Raw genomic sequence first — 26,046 nt, 5'->3', positions numbered from 1 at the left:
CCCCCACGCTCTTCATGGTTTGATGGTTTGTGCTGAGAAGTCTGCTGTAATTCTGATGGGTGTTCCCTTGTAAGTGATCTGTTTCTTATCTCTGACGGCTTTTAATATTCTGTTCTTATATTGAATTTCTGGAATTTTGATTATTATATGCCTGGGTGTAGTTCTGTTTGGGTTGTAGGTGGCTGGGGTCCTGTATGCCTCATACATCTGAGTATCTTTACCTTTTGCTAAATTAGGGAAATTCTCCTGGATTATTTCTGTGACTAGGCTTTGTAGTTCATTTGTTTGTGTCTCCACTTCTTCCTTTATGTTCTTAATTCTTAAATTATAGATCCTCTTATCTTCTAGCCTTTGTATTATTGCTGTTTGTTTCCTTGCTATTTTTAAGCAGTTTTTCATTTCATGCTCCCACATTACAAATCTGTCCTCCAGTTCAGATAATCTTTCCGTAGTTTTTTTCAAGCTGTTATGCCAGCTTTCAATAGAGTTTTTAGTTTCCTGGTAATCTCTTTGAACCTGCTTCACGTATTCTATGTTTTCTCTATTTTCTCCATCAAACAATTCTTCCCTTTTTTTTCTGTTCTTCCATTCCACCATCTGTTTTTTCTGCATTTCTCTAACTATTCTACTTATATCTTGCTTTACTTCATTAAATACTTCACTTTTGAACTTGTCTATCAGGCTCCGGAGATATTGCTTTATGTCTATTGGTGCCGTGTTTGATATTACATGTTTTCTGTCCTCATTTTCCTTTGCATTTACCTTTCCTGGATCAATGTTCTCAGGATTAGGGACCGAGGACCCTTTCTTGTTGCCTCCTCTTCTCATATTTTTTGTTCCTTCCATACAGGCATATATAGGAGGCCCAGTTTCTTTCTTTGTGGATTACAGTTTGTTTGAATCCACTGGCTAGATGTTCCCGCCCACTGCAGTGTACTAGGGAGACACAAACCTGGGCAGCCTCTGCTGGGCCCACCCCTCCAGGTCAACTTACTGAAGGCTTCACTGCTAGGGTGCACTGCCAGGTGCTGGAACCTGGTTTGGGCTAGCCTACTGGGTCTTGGTCCGTGGCTTCACCCTGGTTAGGTGCTCCACACCAGTCCCGCTTGAGAGGGGAATATGTGACTAAAGTCACTGCAGTGTCCTGTTCTGGCTAGTCTGCCCGGTCCCAGAATGCCCTTATTGGGGCCTCCTAGTCTAAATGTTCCTCTCACATACCACAGGTCGATGCAGGGCTCCCTGCCAGGCCTGCTCTCAACTAGGTTCGCCAATTTCCACTCTCAGAGCTTTTGCATCTCTATCCTTGCTGTACTGATTCAGATGCAGCAGCAGCAGGAAAATCAAGTCAAGGTTTCCAGAGGTGCGGGTTCCAGCTTCGGAGCTGAGATTTTATCTTCTGATCATAGCATTGGGATTGCATTTCCAGTTGGTTTCTCTCAGCTTAGTTTGTTCCTGGGTCGGCAGTGTATATTTCCCCTTGCTTAGGACTTCTCACACTGCACCATTCCTGGATTCTAAGCTGGCTATCTCAGAGAGCCTCCATAGCTGCTGTTATCTATCCTCCATGTTCTCCCAGAAGTCTATAGTGTTTTTAAAAATACTGAAAGTTATGCTAAGATTCACATGTGTTATGCTTCCCCTTCAACTCTCTATTTCTTCTAATATCTGGTTTTCTCCATGAATTCTCATAATGTGTAATATCTTCTAGGAGGTTGATGAGATACAATCCTTTCTTGCTATGACAATAATGAAATAAGAGAAAAAAATATTAATTATAGTGTGTCATCAGTTACTTTTAGGAGTATTTATTTCTAACAGACAATTCACAATACATAGTTTGATACTTAAGACTGGATTAGAATTAGCCAAGTAATTATTTCTGTAATTTTTGTTGCCTTCTTATTTATATAGTTTGGACTTTTTGAAAGTATAATATATAGGCATATAGCAACATACACATATTTTAAACATATACTTTGATGAATTTTAGAAATTACCACCTGTATAACCAACACAAAAAGGCTAGTATTTACCTAAGCAAATTCTTCCACCTGTTTCCCATAAACAAATCACTTTTCTTACCTAAATGTTAACAAATTCACTGTTTTTCCCCATTCTGTATTACTTCGGAAGTAGAGTGATGAATCATTATGCTGATGATATTCAAGATACAAAATATGCAAGACACAATTCTTTGAAATACCATTTTAGCGTGATTTACAAAGAAAAGGAATTTTTCTCCATAATAAGATCAACTTCTGGAAGATCCTGACACACACAGATAGGGATTTTGGCAAGATAATCCGAGGTTCACATTAGCACAGTGCTCACATAATGATAAAAAGGGGTGGAAGTCTCCACTCCAAGCACAATGATTCTTTTAAAGTATGAACTGAAAAAAAATAAGAACTGAAGTGTGGAATTTCTTGCTACACTGATATCTATTCAACATTATTCCTTATTGTCCTGCTTTCACATATTTAATCAGAATCCAAAAGGCAGAAAGTATACTCTGCCCTGTTGTCTTTATTCCCTTTGAGCAAGATCTGTGCTGCCATTGTAAATGATGCCACTGTTATCATTACTGTTAAATGTCATGATAACCATGTGAGTTTCCCCTTAGAATTATCAAAAGCCCTTAAATTTTAACTTAAATTACCTTTATGTTGAAAATTTATGCAACTATTTTTCTTTTCTCCTCTTTGTCTTTTAAAAATCATTTTGATTAGCTGATCTCTTGGAGATTTTAGTACTGACTCCCATCTAAGTGTTCTAAGCGCACTCAGTCTACACATTTTAAATCCAGTATCACCTAGGATTTCTTCTTCTCTGTCATAGCTATACTGCATTTACTTCTAGAGTCTTATTAATGTCAAGCATTGTCAGAACTCAGATAGCCCTGCCGCAATACAGACCATGCAATGTTTGTTAAGCTTTCTTTCCATGTATTCTACTGCAGGATTTTATGCAGTTAGAGATTTTGGAGAACTTTTGGGATAAATCGAATGGATTCATTTCGAAGTAGTTTTTGTTTTACTTAGTTTTCTTTTTTGGTAAAGTCTGTTTTATTCACTGAAGGAAGAAGGGCTCAGGTCATATGGGCAGATGCCTTTCTCTTGGGGGCCCGGATGGCAGGCAGCATTGCTCACTGCTCTGAATTCATTTTAGCAGGAGAGCATGTTCCCTCTCTTTTGTTGATGAGCTTATACTTCTGCGATGGTCCCCACAGGAACTGTGTGCTTGGCGAGGCATGTGTGACTGTGCCTTGGCTCACTCACATCTTTGGGCACCTCAGTTCTTGCTGAGGCCCATGGCCATGGGGTGGTAGAGAGCCGTGGCTGCTGCTCTTCCATATCTGTGGCCCAAAGTTTTTTATTTTTACCATCCTTGTCACACATGACTGCTTAATTATATGTGCAGCCTTCTAGATGCTATGCTGTAAAGCTTTCCTGGTGATCCCTTACTGACATATGTGAAGTCATAGGGGAAAGTGACTTTCAATAGAAAAATCAATCATGAAATTGTAACATCTTTTACTAATTGCCTATGAATGCCACATCTCCCCCCACCAAAGACACAGTTCAGTATTAGGTTTTGTAGCATACAAAAGGTTCTAGGAAAGATGTAGTATGTCTAAAATTTACATATGTGTGTTAATTCAAGCATTTGAGAGATAACTTCAGAATGTGTCAAAAAACATTAAAAATTACCAAAGCATCTGTTTACTGAAAAAAAGATTATAAGTATAAGCAAACATATATAACTGGATTTTAAACCTACAGGAACCAAAAGTTAATACATGAGCCTTTTAATTCAATATTTTCATTTTTATTAACAAACAACAAAATGAATTGGACTCTTTTCAGCATATTACTGTTTTCTAAAAGGATGTAATATATTGAGACTGTCCATATTTTTACTGCTAAGGACGTCTCTTTGTCCGTTGTTTAGGTTTTCGGCTAAGTTTGACTTCCGGACGTATGACTCGGAAGGTGTTATACTGTTTGCCGAGTCCCTAGACCACTCCGCTTGGCTTCTGATTGCCCTTCGTGATGGAAAGCTTGAAATTCAGCTGAAGAATGAGTTTACCACACAAATCACAACTGGAGGTGCTGTTATTAATGATGGTGTATGGAATATGGTATGTTTTGAAGATTTCACAAGGCTCTTCCCACATTAATGCAGTTTTATTAATATAATTAAAATAAAATTAAGTTTTATTTCTCTCATGATAGAAAACAAAAGTGGTTGGATTATCTAATGTTATATATTCTGTCTCCATCCTGTAAATCTCTGAAACAGCCTGAGAAATGATACTCTCACTTCATATATGTAGTGATTTTCTGAAACTAACATTGTTTTCAGTTGTTTGTTTGTGGCTTTCTTTGGGCAAATGATGAATGGTATCTCTCATGTAAGTTGGGGATCACTAGCAGGCATAATAGTTTATTCAAAAATTACTGCTGATCGAGGAAAGCTAACCCAGTTTGTTCAGTTCCATGCTTTATTTCCAGTGTTTATAATCCTTGTTAAACTACTACTTAATGTCATACTCATTTTAATTAAAATGTCATCCTAAAAGTAGAAAAACAAAGGGCAGTTTCGCATACAGGCAGGTCAGAGAACAAGTTCAACATACCAAGAACTGTGGTGCTAGCTATTTTTTTAAGCCGTTAATTTCCAACATGTGTATTGCCTTCTCTTTCTTGATTTTCTTTTTCCTCTTTGCATTAGTATCTGATTTGTTCTTTGCTTATCAGTACAATTCAAGGTTCATACAAGCAGTAATTCTACTTTATTCATCACTCTATATTTAACACCTAGAGAAAAATTCAGCACATAAATAACTTGATAAAAACTTAGTTGAAGAATGACGATACAATTACAAATTCTGATAAATTATATGTCTGTTATTCTAAATATTACCATACTACCCCAACATGAGATAGAATCACTTATAAAGTGCTAATATTTACTTTTCTGAGTTATAGACATGCCAGAGAGCCATAGCTATTTTTTCTTGAATTATAAAATAATTGTACTGGGCTGGGGATTTAGCTCAGCAGCATAAGCGCCTGCCTTGCAAGCAGGCAGTCATGAGTTCAATCCCCGGTACCGATAAAAAGGAAAAAGACAAAAAATAATAATAATAATTGTACTTATACATTTTGGTGTCTTATTTTCAGGACATTTTTTGGAATTTTAAAACATTTGAAATGAAACACTGCTTTTGAATAAATACTCTGATTTACAGATTAATTCAAATCACTTTTGCCAGTTAAAATGCTTAACTAGAATATTTATTTATTTGACATAATTTATATGCTTAATAAAGTATATTGAAACAGTACAACTTATTAATGAACCATCAAAGTTATAGGCCTGTAAAATATAAGGCAGCAATAGTAATTTTTAAAGTAAAAGTATAAAGTGGAAAAAGAAGATGGATGAAGATCATAAATTGTTAAAGTACTGAATTAAGAGCTTAAAAAAATAGCCCCAGTGAAGAGGCTGCAGCTTTGGCTCAACTGCTGTTATTAGGAATGATAAAAAGTTGTCAGATTCTGGATATGTTTTTAAGGTTAAGTTTTCAGTTCAAATTTTTGAACTGTTTTAAATCCATGAATTTGTGTTGATCAACACTCCTAAACTTTTTCTCATCTAGTGTCTGATTATATACAAGAATGTTCCTTTAATATATAACGAAATGCATGAATAATATATTAGATATATTCACACAGACCTAAGAGATGCAGTGCTCATTATTTAAGCCAATAAAGGGAAGGTAATTTATAAAACCATCACATGTATTTCAGTATATAAATACTCAAATACACCTAAAATACTTGCCAAAACCTGCTTACTTACATAGAATAATGTGAAGGCTACAAACAAAGACTTACACTGGGATGTCATGTTAGCAGCGAATATCCTAAATGCATAAATGGTGTTGCTATTGCTAATTTTCCAAAATGATGAAAAATTTATGATAAAGATCTAAGAAAAACATAACTGTAGCCTTGGCTTACAAGACTGTTTCATTATTGAAAAATTTAATGAGTACTAAATTGATGCAACAAATATTTTGTGTTTATATATGCACAAGTTCAGGTAGTCAAAAGTACAAGTATTGCCCACATAAATGTCTGTTACGGCTATATTATTACTTATCTTGCATTTACATATTGTACAAGTGTAGCATCTTGCAGTACTGCATGTCCGCTACTAATTGTGACAGCTAAAATTACTTCCTGTCTCCAGATTTTCCAATTGCTCTTGAATGGGTACTGTGGCATCTCATTAAAAATATTTGCATAGTTTGCCATCTCTTATAACCATTTTTAAAACTATGTTCAAAATTGGAAAATACTTTTATGTATGTGTGTCCTTAAGATTTCAACTATTTCTAGATTTTGGAAGAAAATAATTTGCGAGAATACTGAGTGGAATATTGAAATAGTCTGATTTCTCTTAATTTATAATAACAACTTATTTACAAAATTGATTTCATATGTGTACTATCAAGCAATATTAATATAAGAATACTTAAAATTTCTCTTACAGTGGCTCACTTTTTTTTTCTTTTCTTTTTTTTAGTCTTGTTGAGGCAGAGTCTTGCTATGCAATTCAGGCTGGCCTTGAGTTCACTTTGTAGCCCAGGCTGGTCTCAAACTGGCAACCATCTGCCTACCTCAGCCTCCTGAGTCTTGGGCTTACAAACACGCACCACCATATCCAGCTTTACTTTTCTTTTTAAAACTGTCAATTTTATGGCATACTGCCATTGATTATATATAATATATATGTGTGTGTGTGTGTGTGTATATATATATATATATATATATATATATATATATATATTGTTTGTTTGTTTTTTGTCTTTTTGAGACAAGGTCTCAATTCACTTGAGTTCACTTTGTAACCCAGGTTGACCTTGAACTTACGACAGTCCTCCTGCCTCAGCCTCTTGAGTGCTGGGAATGTTGGCATTGTCAACACGCCTGGCTATATTATTGACTATTTAAAATTAATAATATTTTTGATCTTAAAATTAGATGTACATTTAATTTTTTTATTGAATACTGTTATCTTAAAACATTTTAATCACATTATAGTTTGACTTTTCAAATGGCTTGAAACAAATCAATATTATAACTAAGTGATTATTTTAGAAAATAACTTATTAAAATAAACAGGATTTTTCACTACAGTCTTTCAAATGTCATGTAGTGATACCTCTTTATGTGGTAATTTTTGTCTTTATAGGTGTCTGTGGAAGAATTAAAAGACAGTATTAGTATCAAAATAGCTAAAGAAGCTGTGATGAATATAAATAAACCTGCAAGCCTCTTTAAAGCTACAAATGGATTTGTGGAAACTAAAATATACTTCTCAGGATTACCTCGGAAAGTGGCAGAGGCACTCATTAGACCGGTAATGAGCTAGCTTATATCATTCATCATGGATGAATTCCTTTTGTCTGTATTCGGTTCCAAGATGTGTTTTCCTGAGAGTTAATAGAAGTTATTTTGGTAAGCACATCAAGTGTGACAATTTGAATTGAACATGAAGAAGTAACATTAGTGACCCTTAAATTTTATTAAGGAAATGAAATGATTGCTATGTTTTTGTGCTCACTTAAATTCCCAGCATTACTCATGGAGAGGTGAATTTGTTAAATTCTCAAGTGTCAGTTCGCTAGTAGCATCCTAATAATTCATACTTAGCCATTAAATATTCATACATACATTTGAATCTGATTTTTTTGTAGAAACTAGTTAAGGGTCTTTCTCAGATCTATTTTCGGACTTAATTTTAGAGGTTCAGGGTTGCTTGGAGAGTGGATTTGTTTCAAACAGATTTTGTTGGTATATTTTAGATCTACATGATGATCACATTCATCATAGAGAATTTGTACTTGTACATGATATGACTTGTATTTTTTCCCATTCCCCTGCCCTCCCTTCAAGTCTCCTCCACCTCTCTCAATTTACAAAAGCTTTGTTTCCATGTTTTTCTTGTTTCCTCATTTTTTAAAACTTTTCCTTTCTTTCCTTTTCTCCTCACCTCTTCCTTGTTCTCCTCCCCATTTGAAAATTTTCTTCCTGTTCAACAATATGTATTACACATTTTGGTCTTTATTTATAGGAAAGTGGGTTTCTTTTTTAACCAAGGGTATAACTAACTATTATACATTGAAGTTAGATATAATATATGATTTCCTGAATAAGACATTTGTCAAATAATTGCAGAACAGGTTTCATGAAAGAAGCAATCACTGATTAAGGGTTTTAAAAATTTTATTTACCACACTTGTTGTTCTAACTTAAATATTTACCATCTTTTATTTATGGCAATTCATAGTTACTTTAACTTTAAAAGATTTCTATGATACATGCTGTGTTTTAGTTGCTTTCTCATTGCTGGAGCAAAATATCCATGGCTCACAATATAAAAGAGGAGATGTTTATTTTTACTCAGCTGGCTCCAAGACAGGGTGACCTGGCAGAGGGGCATGCTGAGGAGAAGGTGCTCATAGCAAGACAGGCAGGAAGCAGAAGTATTTCCTTCTTCTTCCCCTTTTTATTCCATTCAGGCTACAAGCTATCAGTCGGCACTACTCATACCCAGAGTATGCCTTCCCTGTTTAGTAAGTCCAACAACCACACCCAGAACTATGCTAAACCAATAGCGATTTAATTCAGTATCAAACACCCATGATCCAGTCACTCCCCATAGCTCCACTTATGTTTGAGGAGCATCTAGATATGAGCCATAGTAATATGATACTAAATCTGAATTAAATCAACTAGCTCATGTCAAAATGAACATGCTTATTCTTTGAAATTGATTAATTCAAGACTTTTTAAAGCTAAATTAATTATTCAAATAAGTCAACCATATATGAAATGGCTTATATCTGCCTTGAATGTAGTTGAATGTTTTGATGAAAGCTAAAGAATGTACATAATTTTGTTCCTGAAGAGAAATAGAATCTGGATTAGCAAAATGAACCTGTGTTGTAAATGCAAATACAGAAGAGCAGAAAACAGCTTAGAAGCCCAGGCCTTCCTGGGAACAATACTTAGTTCTGGAAAACACAGAAGAGGCAAGTGAGACTTGAGATGTTAAAAATTGTTAGGAACCCCTTGAAGGACTACAATGGCATAAACTCACTTTTACTGAAAAAGACTATCCATCTGAAGGACACATCAAAAGGAAAAATCTAGCTTAAATTCAAAATACTTGAAATTTTAAAATTCCATCAAAGGATCTTCCATCTAAATAAAACTTACACTTAGAATCAATTAAGCCAATTATCATTCTGTCTTGTATAAGTTTAAAATGCCCTTCTCGACTTGTTAGATCAACCCTCGTCTGGATGGATGCATCCGAAGCTGGAATTTGATGAATCAAGGAGCTTTAGGAGCAAAGGAAATTATTCAAGAAAAACAAAATAAGCATTGCCTTGTCACTGTGGAGAAGGGCTCCTATTATCCTGGATCTGGAGTTGCTCAGTTTAACATAGATTATAGTAAGTGATTCCCATTTTGTCTTTACTTATTAATGGTTAAATTATTCAATGACAAATAGCAATAGTTTATTCAGTAAACATTACCTAGTATCTGCTGTGTGCCAGGCATAGTCTTATGTATATTGTTATATACTTTTTGTAATGATTGGCATGTTAGGAAAATATGACAGCAGTTGAATGTGTTTATGTTTTTGTTATTATTTAAAGTTTGGTGCTACATCTCTTGATTCAGTTGACCTATTGTAATGTTCACTGATTTCTTAGTTTTGAGTTTACCAACTACTGCTTTAAAGAGATTTGTCTTCATTTCTGCCTTTTCCATTAGATCTCTTCTTAAAATTTTGCTTCATCTGTTCCTACGTGTTGTTCAACTTGTCTGCCTGAGCTTTCAATGTATTCATCATAGTTACTTTAAATTTCCTGTCTAAAGTTCCAAAATGTGTGTCAGTTCTGAGCATGGACTTGTTGAATGCTTTGTTGCTCAACTATGTGTTATTTTTTCTTGTGTTGTTGTGGATAATGTTGTTTTAGTTTAGAGCTTTACATTTACATAGAATAATAACATCTTGGTTACTTTTTTTTCTCATTGTTGAGGCAAAATACCTGATGCCTAAGATTGGGGAAGGAAACATCTGTTTAACTTAAAGTTTTTTGGAGGGTTCAGTCCATACTCAGCTGGCTCCAAGGTTGAATAGCTGGTTGAGGGGCAGCCATTCATTGTGGCCATAAGCGGGAAGAAGGAACAGCATAAAAAAGAGGGGAAAAGCACACCTCCTTCTCTCTCTTATATTGTATGTCTGCTACCCACCCCTGGGCAGATGTAGCACTCACACCACCATTCCCCGTGCTACACAACAAACCAATCAGAAGCAGTAGCTTTAGCTGCCTCCACGACTACATGAGGCTTGTGGGGGACCATCCAGACATAAATCATAACAAATAGAGAATGAGATATATACATATATTTCTGGAAGTGACCACACCTCTTTTTTTGCTCAGCACTCAGTAGAGAGAGAAGGGATTGAATCAGTCAGACAAATTGAGCCTTTGTCTGATTTAGTTATCAAGGAATAACCATTCCTTGATATCTGGTTTCCTTTCTCCCCAGGAGATCTTTCCTCCTGCATGCATTTCTGCCATAGTAGCATCTGCTGTGAGGCCCTCAACAGAACTACTATGGTGCTTAGACATTAGGCCTCTAAAACTGATCCGTGTGCTTTTTTTCTTGGTACATTACTCTGCTTTAAGTGTTTTTAATATCTATGGAAAATGTGCTAATACAAGTAAGTTTCTGCTTAGAGTAGGGGCTGTTTTGCTAGACATTTTTAAAATCATGGATCAGATTTTTAATCATGGATCATGGATTAAATGTTTCTTAATAGCAACTCAGTTTAGGTATTTCTTTTATGGTATATCTTAAGAAATGGTCTCTGAGAGCACGGTCTTCCTCACCCCAGAAGAATATTCTTGTCACTTGACCTTTGTCAACATGGTAGCAAGAGCCCACAGGTGGAGGATACATTCTCTATTGTTCTGATACACATTTAGTCTTGGGCAGTTGTCATAACCCTGGCCTCAGAGGTAGAGAATGTTCATTGGTATGAAAATCCCACTGAAAGAGGTAGGGGAGACATTTAATGCTTAGGACTCAAGATATTTTCCTCCTCCTCCTCTGTGGAAGACAATTTTTCTTTGGTTTATTTTTCCAAGGCATTATTGGTCTTTTTGTGTGTCCTAAGGTCAAAATTCGCTGTCTTTCCTGCAATGCTTTGGGGCTCTTCTGTAGAGGAGACAGAAGGTTTGGGTATGTTTTTGTACCTCTCTTGGGGCTGGTGTTGCTCCCAGGACTGTGAGATGTTCTTTTTAGCTTTTTCCTCTGTCCTAGATTTTCTCTGGAGTAAGATCCATGGAAGGGAGCTTCTGAGTAGACAGGCATTTCACTCAGGTCTGCAGTTCTTAGGGCTTCTGTAGTTTCCCACCTGCCCCTACATGAACCTTGCAACTTGTAATTTTTAATTATTCTTATCTTTTTATTGGTACCAGGGATCAAACTCACGAATGCCTGCTTGCTAGGCAGGTGCTTATGCCGCTGAGCTAAATCCCCAGCCCCAATTTTTAATTATTCTTTTCAAATGTTTTGACATCTGATGGCTGCCATCTGATGTCGTCAGTTGACAGTCATCTGATGACAGTTCATTCTGTCTCATCCTGTCTGTCTTTAGAAACACTTATCTTTCTTTAGGTTTCTGATTTGCTGGTTGCTCAGAAACCATCAATTGAACATTGATAGTTCAATAAAAATTGTGATCACATAGATAATTTGACCCCTGTTGAGTAAAGGTGTGAACGGTGATCTTTCCAATTTTCCACAGGAAAGTGGAGCAGGAACTCTTGTCAGACTGTCTCAGTTTTTATCTTTACAGATAATCCTTCTGTAAACATTGAGAATACATCTTGGTACTGTTATGTGATTTTTTTTTTTTTTTTTGTCTTTTTGAGACAGGGTCTCACTATGCCTTTCAGGCTGGCCTTGAGCTCACTGTGAAGACCAGGCTGTTCTCAAACTCACAACAGTTCTCCCGCCTCAGCCTCTCGAGTGCTGGGCATAGGTGTGTGCTAGCACACTTGGCTATGCAATTAATTCTGAAGGAAGAATCTTAGATTATTTCAATCAAAGATCATGCAAATATATACAGAATCCACCAAAAAATATATACACACTTTTATCTGTGGGGAACCTAAAAGATTATGTATATCACACTATCAGCCCTTAGAGAAGAAACTGAAAATGCATATGTAGCAATCTCAGTGGATACTTTGACCAAGATTTCCCAAGCAGCAGTTTGCCATTCTAATAAATGTCTTGAAGCCACTACATTAGACACCTCTTGTAATTATAGAAGCCGAAAGTAACTTGTATTAATCTTACGTTGTCTGAATAAACTTAGTATTAAAATATTTATACAAGATTTTTTTCTGAAGTGTGCACACATTTTTTGGTGGATTCTGTATTATTGCAAGATAAATTATATTCTCTTTCTTTTTAAAAAAATTTTTTTAATCAATTAATACTTCTACCAGTAGGAGAAAGCTTATAGTTCAGATTTGTTTCCAATCCAGTAGTTCAAAACTGAAGCTTTGCAGTTTTAAATATTATTTTCCTAATTTCTGGTGAATATCTATTCTTATATTTTAGCTGTTTATACATTTTAATTATTTTTAAAATTATCTTTTTCTTTGTTGAGTTTATTATTTGAGCTATTAACACTGCATTATAAATTAAGTTAGTGTACATCTGATATCTCTGCTTTCAGAAAAATGGTATTTTGAATGTACTTATTTGTAGCTTTTAAAAAGTACTTAGTACAGTTTTTATTTGTTGCCTTCAAAAGTAATTAAGATTAAACTTGGATTATTTGTAGGTAAATGGGTATAACCGAAGACCATAATTTTAAGTGAAATAAATAAGATTCACAAATTTAAATATTTCATTGTTTCTCCTATGTGAGAAACCCAAAGGGTAAAAAGGGAGCAAAATGAAAGATAGATATTGGAAAGTACAAAGAACATATTCAAATGGGAGGAGGAAGAGAAGAAAGGGAATAGGGATTGAAATGAAACAAAGCTTCTATAATGGAGAAAGGAAGAAGGCTTGCAGAGAGAGGAAGGGAATGGAAAAATAAGAATAAAGATATATTATAGAGAGGTGCAAATTCCATATGATGAATGTGAGCACTATGTATGGCAAATATTTATATTACACTTAAAACTATTTCTGTAAGCAACAAGTTTATTCATCAGTAACTTGAAAGTGACCTACTTTATGTTTAATTCTATAATTTCTATTCATTTGCATAATTATGCAATTTAATAACTTGTGTTAAATTTATTCATTTCATGGTGATTATATGTATTCATAGTGGGAATTATAGGATTATAATGATACATATAGTTTGTTAGAGGTGGTTAAATGAAGAAATGTCTTGCTCCTCTTTAATTTGCACTCCATTGTGGTAGATAGCTAATTTGTAATTGAGAAAAAGTGTGAGGTATTGTAACCAGAGAGTCACAGGATAAAGTTTCTTTTCTACTTGTAAAAGTAATTCCTTGCTAATATTTCTGTACTGTCAAAACTTCCCCACTGGTCAGTGTGTGTAGATCATACTTAATTTCTCAACTACTCCAGAATGAGGAATGATAGAGTGGTAATGACAGCTGTACTCACAATGTCTCTCCACTATTATAATACATTTGTTGATTTTTCTTCTAAATGTGCGTTTTTTAAATATGTTCACTGTGATATTTGAACATTGATGAAAATGCGGCTATTAAATATATGCAGCTATTAAATAAATGAGAAAATAAAGCTATTAAACAGCAAATAGAAAAAATTCATAATTCCCAACCAATCCAATATTCTAGGAAGAACAGAAGTGGGTGGTTTCATTTGTATGTTTCTTATCTGCATTAAAAAAAAAAAACCTTTAGTATAATACAGGGTGTCTCTGGATGTTAATCAGGCTGTGACTGATTTTTCTGGTTCACTTTAAAAGTCCATTGATTGTACTTCTGTTTCATTGCAGATAACAAAACAAATGCTGAGGGTTGGCAAGTCAATCTGACCTTGAATATTCGCCCATCTGAGGGCACAGGTGTTATGTTTGCTTTGGTTTCCGGTAACACAGTGCCTTTTGCTATATCAGTGGTAGACTCCACCTCTAGAAATTCTCAGGTAAATTTACTTAAATCTATGATCTATATAAGCGCTGTCTCTCACTCTCCCTCTCTCTCTCTCTTTCTCTCTGTGTTTTAAAATAGGCATTGTATTTTTTACCATGAAGGAATATTTTGAAGCTTTAATGACAACTATAAAAAGTGTTTGGCATAATCTCCAGAATTAATATAAGTCCCTTAGTACTATTTATATTATTACTTCTATCTTAGGTTTGAAAGGAGTAGTAAAGGAAGTAGAAACTCATAAATTTACCATCTAAAGCTAAGATTAGGCAAATTTGCAGAATTTGCAAAATCCTTGCAGTATTGTAGGAATTACTTTGTACTAACAAAACAGAAGTGAGTCTGGTAACAATCCATTCTCAGGTGTTTCGTGTTCAACTGTAGTGGTTTGTGTTTCCTCTCACTCTTAATCTTTTCTCACATGAGTGAATCAGGAGAGAGAAAACTACTTTTATCTATTCAAATTCTTACTGACAACTCTTTTAGAAATGAGGAGGAAGAACAGGAAAGTCTTGGATATAAGGAAATATGAAAATTATTAGAAGATCTGTGTTATTCAGCCTTCTATTGGAGGCCGTTCTATCTCTGTGTCATCCACAGTGGAGTCCAACTAATCTCAGCAGGCTGCTTATTGTTTACACTTAGATTTTTCTTGGAAGCTCTCAGTAGCTGTTAGAAAGAGACATAATTGAGTAATGCCTAAAGTAATAAAAAGGGGGTAGTGTTCTACTTACAATTTAGATGGATGATTTGGATGATCTGTTTCTTAAACCTGAGCAATTTGAAGAGTTTCTGCTGTTTTGTTCTTGCTGTTCTATTCAGATCTTACTTCACTTGGATTTCAGGTGGGTTTTTTTTTTTGCTTGTTTTATTTTTTTAAAACAGATAGGATTTCTATCTTCAATATTAGAATCATGCAGTTGAAAGAATTAAATCTTTTTTAAAATTTTATTTTAAAGAGAATAAAACCAAACAAAATGAAACACAATAAAGTCAATCAAAACAAAACAATGAAAGTGATACAGGATTTCAAAACAAGATAATAGGAAATCAACAATGGCTGCCATAAGGACGCATGTTATCTTCAAAATAACTGCCAATACCATAAAGGAATTAAATGTAGATTATAATTAATACAGCATTAGAAATTTTTTTCATTTAAACTTAGAGAGGTCCTATCATATATTATATTTTACTCATTTAAATTCAGTTTTTAATTTCAAAGCTCAAAAGTCACCCACATAGCTATTCTGATATTACTTGCTTATATGGGGTCTCTGCTCTATTCCTCAGGATATTATTGTGTCTGTTGAGAATACAGTGGTAAGTCGAGTAGAGGACGTAAGTCTGTGTTCCAGTCAAAAATCCCAAGTGATACTCGGGGTCAACAGAAATAATCTGGAGCTCTGGACTCCATTTAAAGAAAAAGTCGTTTACTCTGAAGACCTTCAAAGTAAGCTCGCCATCTTGGATGAAGCAATGAAAGGAACAGTGGCCACTTATCTGGGAGGCATTCCAGGTATGCGCTGACTTTTTCTTCAGTTTAAAAAGTATATTTGTAATCAAATTTATGATATTTTAAATCCACAATTTTAATATAGAGGTACCAGAGAGGAAGATAGAATTCTAGTGTTCATTATTATCTTTCTAGGTGTTTGGACTGACATTGTGCTGACATATTTTGGCTTCATTTTGTTTTTTCTTTTTTTTTCCAATTTAAACATTACCTTTATTTGTGTTTTGAAGTTTAAAACCAAGCCAGTTTAAAACTGGCTTGGTAAGACATCCATGGAGAGAGGAGAGAGGCTTTTCTAAGCTAAACATGTTTCCCTTTAAACTCCCAACAGAGTATGTGTCATTTCCAATCTACAATCTCTGCAGTTCTTCCTGTATGTAAGGTTATACCCTGACCACCTGAACTGGGTTCTCAATGTTCTTATACTCTAACTCTACTAACTGCCAAAGGTTCCCTTGATGAAACCCAAAGAACTTTTTTTGTAAGAAATTTAGTGCTTTAACATGCAGAATAATAAAATGAAGATCACATTAGTCCATAATCGGTATAGGTGCCAAAACCAGCAGCGGGGCACAAGGCAAAGGTGTGGCCTTGCAGACGGAGCTCCTGGGTCTCCACTCCCCCCGACAGTGAAGATAGGTCCTTACTCGTTCCCATCCACATACTCTGCTCTCCTGGTCACTCCTCTCGGGACCTTTCCACACTACGGTGATCTCATGCAGAGCTCAGACATTCTGTCTCCCTCATCACAGACACATGGACACAAGCTGACCGCTGTCAGAAACAGTCCTCTACTTTCTATTTGGACTTCCCAGAATTCGACTTGCGGGGTCCCCTTCTTTCCACTCAGGTGGATATTCCCTCTAGGCCTAATCCAGATGTACTTGTTCGGGGACCAGGTATAGAGGGCCTGGCCAGGATCCCTAACTGTCTATGAGGAGTATGGCGAAAAGATGAAATAAGAGAGACAAATTTAGTAATGTCTGATAGGGTGCTGGGAGGTCAGTACCTCAGGATGAGCAGAGGCCAAGAACTCTTAAATGATTCTATTTTGATGGTTTTACAGACATTAGAAGAAGCAGGCTGGTGTGATCTGGTCCAGCGTCATTGGGAGATAACCTTTTAAAAAGTTCTGCATGCTGTCTGATACCACAAATACATGAATGATACATTTTGGGTCCAGGCCCAAGTCTGGAACCAAGATGGCCCTCATAATGTTATCCAAGGTCCATTATCCAAGGTCCATTATCCAAGATGGCCCTCATAATGTTATCCAAGGTCCAAGCTATCCAAGGTCCATTTCCAGCCTCAGAAAGTTAGACTGAAAATGTACCATTTTTGGAAATTTCTTCATGAAAATCCTTTATGTCAACATCCTAAGATGATGAATTTTCATATGGACTGTTTTCACAGTCCACAGCCAACAACTTTAATCCTAAATGGCCTTAGAGCACCATGGCTGCATACACTTGAATTTAACTTTAGAACAAATATAAGGCAGACTGACGATTATACTATCTCTCCTGTTTTGGGGACTGCCCAGATCCTGGATTGACTCCATCCATTGCTTTTAAACTCTTCGTCTTTGCAGAAGCAAAGAAAGGCCAGGTTTGGCATAGATGGGAACCACTATGACTTCCACACACAGCATTACCCTTGGAAAAGCTCATTCTTTTTTTCAGTGGTGAACTGAAGCTAATCAGCTTTTGCTGTATTTGGCTGTCACAGCCAGAGGGGATTTCATTTCATTTCATCTTCACAAGAGTCTTATCAATTCAATATTTATTCTTAAACTTATTCATCAACTTATCAAATATTTCTTCACTCATTATTTAACTCATCTATTATTTATTAAAAATTTATGGGGGCCAGGGACATAGCTCAGTGACACAGTGCCTGCCTGGCAAGCACAAGGTCCTGAGTTCAATTCCTGGTACAAAGAAAAAAAAAAGAATTTATATCCTAGTTACTAAGGTTAAAGTAATAAGCAAATGAATATGATTCCTACAGTTCAGCTTTTACAATCTAGTGACAACAGCCAATCTAAAACAGCTGATTTAGGAAAAACTAAAATAACTAAAATTGTGGTCACATCTATGAAGGGAAAGTGGGATTGCTTTTAGAGCTTGAAATGTTGACTTGACTCAGTTGTGGAGGCCCTGAAAAATGGCCTTAATAAGACACCAAGATACAAATCTAATATTTGAAGGAGTAAATTAATTTAACTAGGTATAGGCGCAGAGATTAGTGTACGTGGTAAAAAGTCCATGTGTAGGCAAAGTGGCAAAGCATGACATGTATGAGAAATATGTAAGAGGTCCACCCATGTAAAGCATGTTCAGCAAGTGACGTGGTCCTGCAGGGTGAGCGTGTGAGTTGGATGGTGGGTAGAAGGCTTGAAGACCTAGTGCAGGGTCATATTATGAAAGATATATGAATCATTAAAATATTTTAGACAAGGAAGTTGTATTTCAGTAGTACAATTTTAAAAACTGAATAGAGGTCTAAGGCAAAAAGCAGTACAAACTGAGTTGTGAGGCTGCTGAACAATTAGATGAAGTAGTAGTAATCATAGCAGCAATAATCACATGATCATCAATTAATGGAGAGTCTGAAGACTATACCATGTTCTTCAAATGTATCAACACACTAAATTTTCAAAGTAGTGAGGAAGGTACCATTATCTCCCTTTTATAGATGAGAAAAACATGGAAGCTGCTGAATTAGGGTAAGGACAGAGGAGACAGCACACACTGAGTAGATTAGAAATAAAAGTGAGAAAATAAAAGAAAATAATTGGAAGACAGGTAAATCGATAACTCTTACGTATCTGGCATAAGCAGTTGTACTCTGAGGATTCCCTTTATTAAAATGGGGGAAACTAGAGCAAAAGCAGATTCATCTTTAATTTAACATTGGCAATTGTTAAATTAATGCCTCCATTTTGCTTTTTTTTTTTGTCTTTTTCCATTTTGTCGGTACCAGGGATCGAACTCACGACTACCTGCTTGCAAGGCAGGTGCTTATGCCGCTGAGCTAGATCCCCAGCCCCCTATTATGCTTTCAATGATAAAAAAGAGACAGAAAGTTACTTAGAACCATTTTCTGGTACTAGTTGCAGATTATGTTCATGAGGAGAATTCTGAGTTTCTAGTAACCTTCTGGATTTCTAGTAACCTTCATTATATTGCACTAAGTGCTCAGGTTATTAATTTTCCACATATGTCATTTAATCAGGGTTTGGTGGCAGTAAAAGGAAATAAACTCCAAAAGTTATACAGAAAGAGATCGCAAGAGGGAATTCAAGTAGTTAAGGTTAGCATAGTTAATCATTAGGAAGCATAATTACAATTAAAGTAATAAGTTCTGTACGGAAAACTGTCTACTACCTTATTCACAAACTAGTGGCATCCAATTTTAGTGAACCAAAAAAAAAAAAAACAATGAAGGCATTTAAATGATGTAAAAATACCAAACTTTAGGTATTCTGACACTTTATAATAATACTAAAGACTGAATTCAAGGAAGAAGTGTTAAAACAAAGAGTGAGGAAAAATTAAGATAAAATATCAGATGGAAAAATTACTAACCTAAAAATAGACATCTTAAATTGCAGATTAAGAAGTAGAACATGGCAGAAATTCTGAGGATTTTTAAAAAAATACTTTTAGGTATTTTGGTGTTGAGAGTTCTTTATCTTTTGAGACAGGGTCTTATTATGTAGACGAGGCTGGCCTTGAATTTACGGTGATCCTTCTGCCTCAGCCTCCCAAATGCTGGGATTACAGACATTCACCACCATGCACAGTCTATTTGGTTGTAAATGATTAGTAATTATATATTCTAAGGATAAGAGAATTTTTAAAAATTAGTAGTATAATAGATAATGCTTAGTTGAATTGAAAAGGATGTTTAAAGTATGCTATTATACAAAAGTATTGACTTCATTGACAAGTTAGAAAAGTATTCTATTGGCAAATTAGAAGTAGGAAAGTTGAAGTATTTATTTTTGGCATAAAGTACTAAGAAAGAAGAGTGAGAACTAATAAATATCCATTGTGAACATTTATGAGGATTCCTCAAAAAAGAAGAAGCAAGTAGAAGATGATTATTTTAATGAACCACAGTTTTCAGGAATCTAAGGTTTGTGCTTTAGTATTGTTTTATGAAGAAAGGGAAAAACCCAAGACCCTAAAATTGTCCTATTTAATTGTAATTCTTAAAATTGTTATTTTTAGAACAATGTTATTGCATAATATGAATCCTCTGTTATGCCTTCCTGGTGTATTCAACAAGAAACTTATTTCTTGGAAAATGTAAAAATCTGCTCTCATTTTTAGCAATAATAATATATATATATTTATCCTAAAACACATTTCCAAGTAAGTATAATTAGGAGTTGATAAAATGATTGAACAATGTTTGAAGTGATGTTTAAACTTAAAAAAGAAAATAATAAATATTATTTTTATAGTAAATATAGAATATCACAAATTGGTATATGCTTTTTTAGACTTTTTAAAGGATGTTCGTTTATCTTCAGTTTTAATAGAACTGAATTTGTTTATAAAATCAGAGGAACTCGTGATACACTGAGTTCGTGTGAAGCACAGTATTATACATGGTAAAATATATACAGATAGATGCATACATGTATGTGCATGTGTTGCCCATGAGATATTCACTGAATAGAACTGTATTAACTACTTGAAGAGTTTGGTTGCAAATGGAAAGTCTGAACACTTCTGGTAGCTGTGCAAATAAGATCCTAAAAGACTTGGTCAAATATTCTGTTTTACAGACATTCCATTCAGTGCTATGCCAGTGAATGCCTTTTATAATGGCTGCATGGAAGTGAACGTCAATGGTGTACAACTGGATCTGGACGAAGCTGTTTCTAAGCATAATGATATTAGAGCTCACTCATGTCCATCAGTTTGGAATAACACAGAAAGTTCTTAAGGCATCTTTTTAAATCTGCTGACAGTATTTCTTTTCAGAGTGTGATTATACCTATGTTTCTGTAACAGTTGGAAGGGTTTATCTACGGTGTGAAGTCCTTGGTTATTTTGTGGTACTTTAAGCTTCTTGGAATTTTAAGAAGTTTTTATCAAGAAAAATAATTCTGCTGTAATATTAACAAATTTTTACTTTTGTTGCCATATAGAAATTACATAAGGAATCAAAAATTTTAAATATTAATTTTTTGCTACCAAATGAAATAGCTTTAGATTTTATTTGAAAATGTACATTTTAATTTCGCCGTCACTGGACTAGTATTTTAAATATCTATTTTTCTCAGAAGGCAAATCAATAAAATCAAACAAAAACTCATGTGATTAAATATTATTGATCATAGGCAGATTTTTTAATTGTTATTGTTGATACCAGTCTTGTGATAAGGCAGAAGAGATGGTGGCTTATTGAATGTGAGTTGAGTGGAAGATCTTAATGCTTTATTCCAAAATAAATTGTAAGGGGAAACAACTTTGGCTATGGCTTTCTCTTACATGGCTTCATCTTTCAACCAGCATCTTCAATGAATTAGAAAATAAAAGGGAAATGTTGCCTTGAGAGCAGCACATGAATCTTGCTTCTTGGGAACTAGATCTATGACGATGAGATACTCCATTATTTTGGAATGGGTGTGGAAATCAGGGTTGGGCACATTCCTTAAATTTGGTTGTACAGGTCTCACAGGCTCTGGATTAGAAAAGGCAGCAGTATTTAGTGGTAGAAAGGAGAATAAGCAAATGTGGTTTGCAGTTTTCCTTCAGTTCCTATTTTAATTACTGAGATAAGTCACTTGAATATAATTTGTTGAGGAACAAAAGAATCTGTGAAAGCTAGAACAGATTTTTAACAGGAAGATAACCACAGACAGACATAGTGAAATACTATGCTTTATAGTCAAAGATGGAAGGTAAGATTGTGACATACTTGTTAGCAATGCAGTTGAAATGGCAGTTTTTTTCACTCCTGAACTACCATTCATGACAAGTGTGTATCAGATGATTCACTGATCTTTTAGAAAATAAACTTTTTTCACTACAGATATTTTAAATCACATATAATAAATTGTTGTATATTTTAACAACTTGTGTGGGTATTATCTGTATTATATAAGAATAATGTCTTTGCTCTAACAAAACATGAGGTTACATACCCTATTTTAACTTTAGTTAACACAGTAGTTCTTTAATTGACAGACAGGTAAAGCTCAAATATTTGCTGCCTGCTTATGATTGGTTGTGGAATAGACCTGATAAAAAGATGAAAAGCAAAAATTATGCTACATCATTTTACTGGCTTGATGGAATTTTTCTCTACATTGCTACCACGTACTATGGATGATGAATACTAGCAAATGACTATTGATAATTAGGTTGATACAGAAGAAAAGCTAGAAAGGCTAAAAACGAGGGACATGTGAGAAAATTGCAGAAAGAGCAGAAGAAAGGCACAAATTAATTTCCTCTGCTTTGGGTTTCTGGAATAGTAACTGGCCTAACTCCTTTTAGATCCTATGAACTTGAAGATTTTTATTTTCTGAACTGCTTGCTAGGACAAGTCTTCTGCAAAGATAATCTTACTTGCAAAGCAAATAAATAGTAAAATAAAATCTGTGATTTACTAAGGCTGATCCCAGTAAATTCTTCGTCCTGCTGAAGTTTCAAACTCTGGCATCTGAAATCTGATCCTCTGGCTTAAGCGAAATGGTAAAATGAACCAATGTTACTTGACATAGTTAAGAGTCTAGCATTATTATCTGGAGTTCTAAATATAGAATGTGTCTAAGTTTGAAACTTACGCTATTTCTATATTGTTACTACTTGTCCCAGTACTTAGTAACTGATGATGTTGACTGGCATTCACAGTGCAATACATCCAACAACTTCTTGGATAGTACTCTAACTTTTTGTGTAATTGTATCATTGAATCTCAGTGTGATAATATTATTACTTCATTGATTTTTTTTGATACCAGGAATTGAACTCAGGACCTTCCACTTGCCTGGCAGGCACTTATGCTGCTGAGCTATATCCTTGGCCCACGTTAGTGGTTTTAAAGGTGAATTTAATCAAATTATGCAGATGTCAGCATTGACTCTGACTCATGTAATTATGTGAGTTTTATAGGCTGGACGCTATCCTGGGAAAACAATGGAAAAAATGCCCTAGTCCTTCTGTCTATGTGATCACAATTTAGGAGACAGCAGAAACATAGACAAGTAACTCAGATAAGAACCTGAGATTTTTAAGGGTATAATAGAGAATTACACATTTTCAGAGAATTCTGGAAAGAGAAAAATAAATTCCAAACAGAAGCTTATTGAGATGTTGTTTGAAACCGGGACCAAAAAGATAAATGATAGCTTAGTTCCCCTACTTTTATTCCTGTCCTTTCAGCAGTGCTTTGAGTTCATCTTCTTACACAGATAACTATATAATATATTCATAAAAAAATTTCCCTTCATTTCCAATTGATTTTGTTGGTGGAATGGGAATTGAACCCAGGGTCTTTACCTTGAACTAGATCATTGGTTGTTTTTCATGTGTTACCTTGAGACAGGGCTTTGCAATTTCCTACAGTAGGTTCAATTTTATAATCTTGCCTCAGACTCCTGAGTATCTGTGATTATAGATCAGACCACGTGCCACCACACCTATCTTAATTTTGTATTTTCAGGGAAAAAAATGCCACAATTAGATTTATGTAAGCATCATGGTCAGATCTGATCAACCTGTACTTCATGAGTGCGAGGATTATAGGACTCTACCACCATTTCTGGCTTCCAAATGATTTTGTAGGAGGTCCAAGCAATTAATGCTGGCTTTCAAGGAGATTCATTAATACACTAGTAGATCTTTACACATGCTGCAGCTTCCTGAAGCAGAAGTTTCTCCTGAAATATCAAAGTTACTAACCACAGATGCAATTTCTCTTATCCTATGCCTCCCCCTCACGCTTCCTGAGTCCTATGCACATGTGTGTGTGTGTGTGTGTGTGTGTGTGTGTATACAGAAAGCAAAACAGAGTGAGAAATAGATAGATGAAAGAAGGATAAAGAAGAGTTGTGTGTATTTGTATACATACAAAATCAGGACGAGAGGAAAAACAGAAAAGAAAACAACAAAACACAAGAAAGACAGAAGAACAAGAGATGAAGCAATCCCAAAAGGTCCTTGGAAGGAGCGTGCTGACGTTGCACTTTCAGTAAAATCAACCATTAAAATGATGCCATAGCTGCTTTCCTTAGTACGTGCTCATTATTTCCTTAAAAGGAGTTATCTCAATTTTAAACCTCTTGTGATTTTTGATAGTTTAAAATAGTACAATTACTATTATAGAGGCTTTATTTTTTCTGTTTCTTCTTGAAAGCACTAAATGTTTTTAAAACCCGCCCAGATGTAACATTTTGGTGGTCTTGAAAGTTTGTGTTAAATGTATACCCAGCTCAAAATACCAGATTTCATGGAGTTTTTTTTTTTTTTTTCCTCAAGTCAAGGCAATTCCAGCTGCTCTCACATTACCTGGTATCCAAACTCTGATGTTTAAAATACTCTGGAAACATTCAAAGAGACTCTGGATCTGCAACTTTTAAGCACTCATGTTTTTTCATTCATTAGCTCATTCATAAAAGCTCTGTGCACAAAGCATAGCATTCAATACTGTTTACCTCCTTCCCTACTTCTTACTGTCTATGAATGAGCTTTGAGTTTTAATGGCCTTGATTACCAGAAAGCTACAAGCATAATAACGTGGATTCTTTCTGGAGTGATTTTAGGAACTATGCAACTAAATGCCATTGAATGAAGACTTGTGAGAACACATCATTACTTTCTGTCCTTGAGGCTGAACTTTCTAAGATATGAAATGAAGAACAATCATTTAAATTATTAGATTTTAGTCTCTTACTTGCTTCATAATCATCACAATTCTCCACCTCAACTTTCTAATACAGAGTGCAATCATCTTAAGGAGCAATAACAGAGAAGGTAATGATAATTTATTCAAAAATTATTTGAGGATCATATACAAAGTACTACATACTACACAGTTTTGGGCCCTTGAGCTACATGTCGGAATACAGCATAGAGCATAAAATTTCCATGGAGACAGAAGGCACCCTGCAAGGCAAAAAAGTGTCTTCAATGACTTCTCTTAAATTATGTGTTGATAGATGTGTCAGTCAACTTTCGGTCATTGTGAACACATATCTAATATACATAGTATATAAAGAGGGAAGATTCATTTTGAGTCAGAGTTTCAGATATTTTAGTGCATGATCAATTGACTTCATTGCTTTTGAGTCTGCAACATGTTAGAACATTATGGTGGGGGGCAGTATGTCCTGTAGTAAAACTGTTCACTTTATGGCAGCCAGGAAACAAATAAAAGAGAAAGCACCGAGGTCTCACGTCTCCTTCAAGGGAATGACACTAAAGAACTGAATTTTACCTACAAGGTCCCACCTCCTAAAGGTTTCCACTCCCTAATAGTGCCACTGATGTGTGACCACACCTCCAGCACATGGTTTTGGAGAGACATTTAAGATCCAAAAAATAACAGTAAACATTAATCAGCAATTTACATAACAGATTCTAGGACAATTTTTACCGGTGGTATTCTGTTTTTTAAAGTATTCGGTTAGCATGGAATTTAGATAAAAACCTTATCAGCAGGACCAGTTGATATCACTTGAATGTAATCTCATAATCAACTAGACAGGAAATCAGCAAGGATATATCAGAGCTGAACCAAACCTGGGAACAAAAAGAACAAAAGGAAGGCCCTGCCTCCAAGGAAGAGAACGATCTGTTCACCACCACCCTGCACTGTTCTACCACTCTACGAATCCAAATGCCTAGTCCAATCCATTACTCCAAGGGACTGGCAGCCAATGCAGGAAGCATCAAGATGCAGCAGTGGGCTGATTAGGAAGTACACAGGAAAATGTCAAGAGGAAAGAACAGAACACAATCTCAGGGCTACAATCTACACAGAACAAGTTCAGGAGACACAGAAGTGGTAAAAATTAGAGATCACACACCTAAAATTTCTGAAAAGATAACTGAAGTAAACAAGCAGCTTAGTACTGTTTGGTTAATTTCGCGTGCCTGTGTCTGGTGATCTGGACAGTTATTTTGAATATAACAAGAAGCATCATGGTACCGATTGTTAATTTCCTATTATTTTATTTTGAAATTCTGTAACAGTTTCATTGTTTTGTTTGGTTTTATTTTATTATATGTGA

At 35.1% G+C, this 26,046-nt stretch overlaps 1 protein-coding gene across 1 annotated transcript in view; it reads left to right on the top strand.

The window, feature by feature from the left end:
• Pros1 (protein S) overlaps window positions 1-21,885 on the top strand; it is a 71,944-nt gene extending 50,059 nt beyond the window's left edge. The window contains exons 10-15 of the mRNA XM_003469335.5: window positions 3,952-4,141; window positions 7,267-7,434; window positions 9,367-9,535; window positions 14,119-14,267; window positions 15,566-15,791; window positions 20,590-21,885. Of these exons, the coding sequence (XP_003469383.1) occupies window positions 3,952-4,141; window positions 7,267-7,434; window positions 9,367-9,535; window positions 14,119-14,267; window positions 15,566-15,791; window positions 20,590-20,750 (1,063 nt within the window). The 3' untranslated portion in view covers window positions 20,751-21,885. The remainder of the gene's footprint in view (window positions 1-3,951; window positions 4,142-7,266; window positions 7,435-9,366; window positions 9,536-14,118; window positions 14,268-15,565; window positions 15,792-20,589) is intronic.
• Window positions 21,886-26,046: the final 4,161 nt, after the last annotated feature.

Source organism: Cavia porcellus, unplaced genomic scaffold (genome assembly GCF_034190915.1).
Source record: "Cavia porcellus strain 051 isolate PalLab524CR breed Dunkin Hartley unplaced genomic scaffold, mCavPor4.1 scaffold_15, whole genome shotgun sequence".
NCBI lineage: Eukaryota > Metazoa > Chordata > Mammalia > Rodentia > Caviidae > Cavia > Cavia porcellus.
This window is presented reverse-complemented; position numbering and strand designations above follow the sequence as displayed.